This window comes from Grus americana, chromosome 38, assembly GCF_028858705.1.
Source record: "Grus americana isolate bGruAme1 chromosome 38, bGruAme1.mat, whole genome shotgun sequence".
Classification (NCBI taxonomy): Eukaryota; Metazoa; Chordata; class Aves; order Gruiformes; family Gruidae; genus Grus; species Grus americana.
In genome coordinates, this window is record NC_072889.1 from 246136 (window position 1) to 253344 (window position 7209).

The 7209-nt window shown below is 73.4% G+C and overlaps 2 protein-coding genes across 3 annotated transcripts; one reads left to right on the top strand and one right to left on the bottom strand.

The window, feature by feature from the left end:
- Nucleotides 1-2: 2 nt before the first annotated feature.
- On the bottom strand, nucleotides 3-2868 carry CCNQ (cyclin Q). The gene is made up of 6 exons (XM_054808633.1): nucleotides 2764-2868; nucleotides 2295-2394; nucleotides 2021-2207; nucleotides 1289-1421; nucleotides 306-527; nucleotides 3-206 (listed from the first exon to the last, which is right to left on the bottom strand). Exons 2-6 carry the CDS (start codon nucleotides 2386-2388, stop codon nucleotides 3-5), a joined length of 840 nt encoding a protein of 279 aa, XP_054664608.1. The 5' UTR covers nucleotides 2389-2394; nucleotides 2764-2868.
- A 274-nt stretch (nucleotides 2869-3142) lies between these two features.
- HAUS7 (HAUS augmin like complex subunit 7) lies at nucleotides 3143-6924 on the top strand. Of its 2 annotated transcripts, XM_054808600.1 has the most exons (11): nucleotides 3143-3228; nucleotides 3557-3672; nucleotides 3762-3829; nucleotides 3916-3977; nucleotides 4056-4153; nucleotides 4247-4375; nucleotides 4469-4553; nucleotides 4633-4845; nucleotides 5339-5420; nucleotides 5606-5702; nucleotides 6896-6924. In XM_054808600.1, exons 1-10 carry the CDS (start codon nucleotides 3184-3186, stop codon nucleotides 5674-5676), a joined length of 969 nt encoding a protein of 322 aa, XP_054664575.1. In that variant the 5' UTR covers nucleotides 3143-3183; the 3' UTR covers nucleotides 5677-5702; nucleotides 6896-6924. The 2 variants fall into 2 exon arrangements, with proteins under 2 accessions (XP_054664575.1, XP_054664574.1); XM_054808599.1 differs by lacking the exon at nucleotides 6896-6924 and having other exon boundaries at nucleotides 5606-5759.
- The last annotated feature ends 285 nt before the right edge of the window (nucleotides 6925-7209 follow it).

Sequence of the window (7209 nt, forward strand, 5' to 3'; positions counted from 1 at the left end):
AATTAAAGACGTTCCGGAGCGAGCGGCTGCAGGCGGCGCCGGGGGGGTCTGTCGTCATCGTCGTCGTCGTCGTCGTCGTCATCACGGTCGGGCAGGGGGGGCGGTGTGGGGGGGTCGCCCCCCACCTGGGTGTCGAGGCCGTAGAGCCCCAGCAGCTCCCGCACGATCCCCTCCAGCTCCTCGGCGCCCAGCCCCGGGCTCAGCACCTTGGGGTGGGGGGGGGGACACACGCAGCACCCGTCACCCCCCCTCTGTACCCCCCCAAACCCCCCCAACCCCCTGTCACACCCCCCCCCCCCCCTTACCTGCCACCATCGCGGGGGGGTCCCGGGGGGGGCCGGGCGCCCGCAGAGCGCCAGGGCCAGGTGGAGGGCGGCGGCGGCCAAGTGCTGGGGGGGGTGTCGCAGCCCCAGCCCCCCCGCAGCCCCGTCCCGCACCAGCGCCCAGGAGACCCCCGGCACCCGTGGGTGCCCCCAGCCCCCCCGCCGCCCCCAGCGCCCCAGCGCCAGCAGGTACTGCACCAGGTACTGGGGGGGGGGGGGACACACACACACGGTGTTAGGGACACCCCCGTGGTGAGGGGGGGGCCCCAAGGGTGGCCCCAGGGTGGGGGGGGGGGGGATCCCGGGAGGTCCCAGGGGTTGGGGGGGTCCCCAGGGCATAGGGGGGGTCCCAGGGGTGTTGGGGGGGGCCCCCAAGGGTGTCCCCAGGGCATGGGGGGGGTATCCCAGGGGTGTCCCCAAAGGCATAGGGGGGTCCCAGGGGTGTTGGGGGGGTCCCCAGGGCGTGGGGGGGTCCCAGGGGTTGGGGGGTCATCGGGGGGGTCCCCAAAGGCATGGGGGGGGGATCCCAGGGGTGTTGGGGGGGCCCCCAAGGGTGTCCCCAGGGCATTGGGGGGTCCCAGGGGGGTCCCCAAAGGCATAAAGGGGTCCCTAGGGTGTGTGTGGGGGTCCCCAGGGTGTGTGTGTGGGTCCCGGGGGTGTTGGGGGGGTCCCCAGGGCGTGGGGGGGGGTCCCATGGGTGCTCCCAGCATCTTTGGGGTGGGGAGGGGCCATAGGTGCCCTCAAGGACTTGGGGGGGGGGGGGGCAGAGGTGCCCCAGCTCCCGTTATGGGGGTGCAGCGTGATGGGGGGGGGCACACCGGAGGTCCTGGGGGTCTTAGGGAGGATTCTGGGGGCACTGGGGGGGGTCCCGGGGGGGTCCCATGGGTGCTGGGGGTCCCGGGGGTGCTGGGGGTTCTCAGGGGGGTCCCAGGGGTGGTGGGGGGGTCCCCGGGGGGGCGCCTCACCTTGTGGGGGTGCGCGATGGGGACGCGGAAGCGGAGGACGCGCAGGAGCAGCAGCTCGCACTGCAGCAGGCTGTCCCGCAGCCCCCAGAACCCCCCGTCCAGCCCCGGGGGGGGCTGCCCGGGGTGCAGGCACCTGGGGGGGGCACGGCCACGCCGCTGGGGGCGCGGGGGCTCCCGGCAACGGGGGGGGGCCCGGGGGGTGGGGGGGGGTTTGGGGTGCCTGGGGCGGGGGGTTCTGAGGGTGGGATTTGGGGCACATGGGGGGGGTCAGGGGGTCCCAAGGGGGGGTTGTGGGGTGGGGGGGGGTCAAGGTGGTGTCCAGAGTGCAGGTTTTGGGGTGCAGGGGGGGTCAGGGTGTCCCATGGGTGGGTTTTGGGGTGCAGGGGGGGTGTCAGGGTGTCCCACGGTTGGTTTTGGGGCACATTGGGGGGTCGGTGTCACAAAGGCAGGTTTTGGGGTGCAGGGGGTGTCGGGGTGTCCTGAGTGCAGGTTTTGGGGTGCAGGGAGGGTCAGGGTGTCCCACAGTTGGTTTCGGGGCACATTGGGGTGTTGGGGCGTCCCGCGGTTGGTTTTGGGGTGCAGGGGGGGTCAGGGTGTCCCATGGGCGGGTTTTGGGGCACATTGGGGGGTCAGGGTGTCCCCCAGTTGGTTTTGGGGTGCAGGGGGTGTCGGGGCGTCCCACGGTTGGTTTCGGGGTGCGGGGGGGGGGGTGGGGTGTCCGCGCGTGGGTACCTGTGCGCCACGTTGAGGACGTCGCGGGCGCGCAGGGGGGTGCCCTGGGCCTTGCCGGCCAGGAAGAGCGCGGCGGCGGCCACCAGGTGAGGGTCGTGGGGGGCGGCCGGCCCCACCGCCCGCCAGAACCGGTGGAAGGCGGCGCAGGCCGTGGCCAGCGCCACCGAGCCCAGGCCCAGCTTCACGCCTGCGGCCGCACCGCCGCCGCGTCACCGACCGCCCCGCGCGCTCGCCGGTGACGTCGCGGCCCCGCCCCTGCCCCCTCCCGCCTTACCGGCCTCCATGATGAAGCGGGCGACGCGGAAACGGGCGCGGGCCTCGGCACCGCCCGGCCAGGACCCCCGCGCCTCCGTCGGCTCCAGCGCCATGGCGGCCTGCGGGGGGAACGACGGCGTTGTGACGTCACGCCGGGCAGCGGTGACCTCACGGCGGGTCGCCCAGCCCCCCCCCGTGCAACGGCGTCGACGCGTGACATCGCGGCGCGGCCTCCGCCCCGCGGCGAGCAGGAGCGACCTCATCCCGAGCGGAACGTGGCGTTGTGACGTCATGAGGGCAGGCTGCCGCCTGGCGGTGACGTCACGCGGCGCCGCCAACCTCACCGGTCCCCTCCCCGTGGTGATGATGGCGTCACGCCCGATCCTTTCCCGCCCTCCCCCCCCCCCCCAAGGGCCCGCGGTTGCCCAGCAACCGGTGCGGCCCGGCCGTGACGTCACGCCCCCTCCCACGTGCCGGCCCCGCCTCACCCGTCGGCGGCCGCGCGGACCCGGAGGCTGCGGCGGCGCGGGCGGCCCCGGCGCGGTCCAAGCACTTCCGGGGGCGGGACCCTTCCGCGCAGACGCCGCCGCTCGGCTCGCTCCCATTGGCCGAGAGGGAGAGAGAGGAGGAGTCGGAGCGCGGCCGGCCACCAATGGCGTGGTGCGCGTGGCGCGCCTGCCCGCGGCAGGGCGGGAAGCCTCCCGATTGGCGAGGGCGGGAGGGGGAGGGGGGGGCGCGCCGGCCAATGACAGACGGGGGCCGGGCAGGGAGAGAAAAGGAGGGCGGGGACTGCGCAGGCGCTACGCCGCTCGTCCAATGGGCGGGGCCGCCCGGCGCCGCCGGCCAATCAGCGAGCTCACCGGCGCGCCGGCTGCCAATCGGCGAGGAGCGGTTGCTCAGGGCGGGAAATGGCGGCGGCGGCGGCGGCAGCGGCAACGCTGGAGCGGCTGGAGGTGGCGGCGGGAGCGGGGGCAGGGAGGGAGCTCCGGTACCTCAGGGGTGGGCGGGAAGGGGCCCCGGTACCTCAGGGGGGCGGTCGGTACCTCGGGCGGGGGGGTCGTTACCTCAGGGGAACTCGTTACCTCAGGGGATACCGGTACCTCAGGGGGGGCGGGAAGGGCCCCCGGCACCTCAGGGGGGGCCCCGGTACCTCAGGGGGCGCCCGGTACCTCGGGGAGGGGGGCGGCAGGCAGGGCCGTGACAGCCCTGGAGAGGTCCGGCCGCTCCCCCCCCGCCCCGGGGGTCCCTGACAGCCCCCTCCCCCGTCCCGTCCCCCCGCAGGCGCTGTCGTGCCCCCCCATCGCCCTGGTGGTCCCGCTGGAGCCGGCCGAGGCCCTGCGGCTGCTCTGCACCCCCTCTGCCCGGCGCCTGGCCCTGCTGGAGTGGGTCTGCTCCCGGTACGGGGTGGGGGGGAGTGGGGGGTGTCCCCGTCCTGCACCCCCCCCCCCGCCCCCCCTCCTCACCACCCCCCTCCCCGTTTTTGCAGGGTGTACCCCCCCCTCGCCACCCGCCTGGACGCCCTCCAGAATGGCCCCAAGGACGCCCGGCTTCGAGGTAGGACCCCCCCACCCTGCTCTGACCCCCTCCGGGGCAGCCCCTGTGCTTCCTTCCCAGTTCAACCAGTGCTCGTCCTTCTCCAGAACTGGCCAAACTGGGAGCGGAGCTGATGCTGTGCCGGGCTGATGACATGGCGCTGGTGGAGGTGGGAGCCTGGGGGAGGGCAAGTGGGCTCTGGGGGTTTTGGGGGGCCGGTGGGGTCACCCCTGTGCCCCCCGCCTAGGGCACGGCCCCCCCCGAGCGGCAGCTGGAGTTCATCAGGGACCTGCTGGATGCGGCCCCCCCGGCGGGGGACGGGAGCGAGGGCTCCCCCAAGAGCAGGTAGGGACCCCCCAGCCCCCCCGAGGGACTCAGCCCCCCGCTGCGGGGACCCGGGTGTCCGGCTGCCCCCCCCCCATTCCCCCCCCCCCCCAGACGCAGCGCCCTGCGCCTCACCACCCGCTTCCTGCACGAGGTGTTGGAGACCCCCGAGGGGGTGGCGGCCCTGAACCCCGCGTGTCCCCCCCCGCCGCCCATCGACCGCTACGGCAGCCCCCCGCCCAGGTGGGTACATGGGGACCCCGACCCCCGGGACCTGCTCTCCTCCCCGGGGGGGTCCCCAACGCCCAGCGCTGACCCATTGCCCCCCCCCCCCAGGAGACCCCAGCCCCGTCCCTCGGGGCCGGAGCTGGAGGCGACGCTGGGGGCGGTTCGGCGGCGCCTGGAGCAGCTGGAGGCGCAGGTGAGCCCGGGGGTCCCCAGGGAGGGGGCGCGGACCCCCCAACACCCCGGGGTCCATCCTGACGCCTCTCTTCCCGCAGAGCCCCGAGCTGGGGGGGTCTCCGGCTCCGGCCCCCCCCGCCCTGCCCGCCCTGGGGGTGGCGGGACGCGACCTCGCCGCCCTGGCCACGGCTTTCGGGGAGACGGAGCTGTGGGACCCCTGGGGTCCCCTGGGCTCAGGGGGGCACCCCATCCTCGCCTCCTGCGGCCCCCTGGCCCCCCCCGTCCAGCAGGGCCTGCGGAAACTCGTGCAGGTGGGGGGGGCAGCCATGGCTGACAGTTTGGGGGGGGGGGGGAGCGGGCCCCCAAAGGTGGGGGGCCTTGGGTTGGGTGCTGTTGGGGGGCCCTGTGCCCTGTAGGGAGGTTTGGGGGGGTCCTTGGGACCCACATGGGGTTTGGGGGGGCCCTGTGCCCCACAGGAGGATGGAGGGGGTTCCCTGTACCTTGTAGCGGTGTATTGGGGGGGGGTCCCTGGGCCTTTTGGGGGGTCCCACGGGGGGTGTGGAGGTCACTGGGCCCCATGGGGGGGTGTTGGGGGGTTTTGGGGGTGGTCCCTGTGCCCCACAGAAAGGCTTTGGGGGGGTCCCATGTCCCACAGGGAGGGTTTGGGGTGCTGGGGGGGTGTTTGGGTGCCCTGGGCCCTGTATGGGGGGTACTGGAGGGGTCTGTGGGCCCCATGGGGGGGGGGGGTCGGGGGGGTCCTGGGGTTGCCAGCACCCCATGGCCCCCCCCGTTCCCCCCTCCCAGAACCTGGGGGTCGTGGCCCAGCTGAACGACACGGCGACGGAGGTGACGCGGCTGGTGGGGGGGCCCCGGCACCGGGCGATAGGTGAGTGGAGGGGGGGGCCACCCCAAAACCTGCCTGGGGGAGGGGGATATGAGATTGGGCTGGGAGGGGTCTCTGAGGTTTTGGGGGGCACCCCGGGAACCAGGGGGAGGTCTCTGTCAAGGTGGGGGGGGGGGGTGCCTATTTTTGGGGTCCCACCCCTGACACCCCCCCCCTTCTCCCCGCAGACACCCGGGTGGCCGCCCTGCGGCAGCGTTTCGGCAACGTCCCCAAGGCCGGGGGGCCCCCCCAGGACTGACCCCCCCATCCCGCCCGGACGCCTGGGTTCGTTACACTACTGGGGGGGGGTGGGGGGGAGCAATAAGCGGATTAAAGAGCTGGAGCGCAACGCTAATTGCTGCTAATTAAAAGGGGACGGGGCTTGGGGCGGCCACTCGGGACCCCCCCGCCCCACGGCGTACGCCGTGGGGCGGGGGGGGGGGTCCCGAGGGGCCGCCCGGCCGCTCGCATTCTATTTTTGGCAGTGGGGGGGCGAGGGGGGGCCGGCGCGTTTTCGGGCCCTATATGGAAGGAGCGCAGGGTCGGGGCCGTGTTTACACCGAACCCGCTGTGACTCAGCTCCGGGGGACGAATTCCTGCCTTGGGGGGGGGGCTGACCCCACAGACCGCCCCATCCCCCCCCCCCCCCGCCCCCCCAGGGCTCCCTGCCCCCACCCGCTATTTCTCAATGACGTCCCTGCCCCCCCCCAGATTCCTGCGGGGGTGAGATCATCGGGATGGAGCCGGCCCGGCCCCCCAGGGCCCCCCCAACCCCCCCCCCCCGGGGCCCCCAAAACATTTTGGGGGGGTAAATGCCCACCCGGGGGCCCTCATGCCCCCCAAACCCCCCCGGCTCCTCCTGCCCCCCCCCCCCCCAGCCCCGAACACCCCCAGGGGTCAGGGCTTTCCCCGAGGCACGCAAGGCCCCGGGTAGGCGTGTAACACGCGTGTGTGCACGACGTGGTGCCTGCACAGGCGTGTAACATGCCTGCGTGCGTGACGTAGCGCCTGCAGAAGTGTGTAACGCGCCTGTGCGCACAACATAGTGCCCGCACACGTGTGTAACGTGCGTTTGCACGCATGGAGCGACGCAACCCTCTGCGCAGATGTGCAATGCGTGTGTTTGCACGTATGGGAGCGAGACGATGCCACGCGTAGGCACGTAACACGCATGTTTGCACACGTGGGAGCATCATGGCCAGCACGCAGGCGTGTTTGCACACGTGTGAGTGGCACAGAGCCCTGCACAGGCGTGTAACACATGTACACGGGAGCACCACAGCCAGCACGCAGGTGTGTAGCACGCGTGTTTGTGCGTGTGAGAGCGACACAAGGCCCCACGCAGGTGTGTAACGCGTGTGTTTGCGCACGTGCGAGCGGCACAACGCCCCGCGCAGGCGTGCCAGGATCCTCGTGCGAGAGCACGCGCGCGTGCAAGGATGCTCGTGCACGCAGACGGCCCCTAATTCCCCTGCCAGGGCTTTGAACACCAACTGCTGCGGAGGCCTGCGGTAACGAGCCCCCGGTAATGACCCCCCCCCCTGGTAACGAGCCCCCGGTAACGACCCCCCCGTTATCGGGCCCCGGCTGGAGCAGCCGCTTCCGGCGCTGCCTCATTTCCTGACCCCGAAGGGCTGGGGGGGGCCCTGCCCCATATAGGGCCCTATAGGCTCCCCGAGGGCCCCCCGTACCCCTATAGAGCCCCTTTGCGGCCCCGTGGGGTCCCTATAGGTTCCCTCCTCCATAGGGTACCACAGAACCTCTCTAGTGCCCCGTGGGGAGCCTGCGGCCC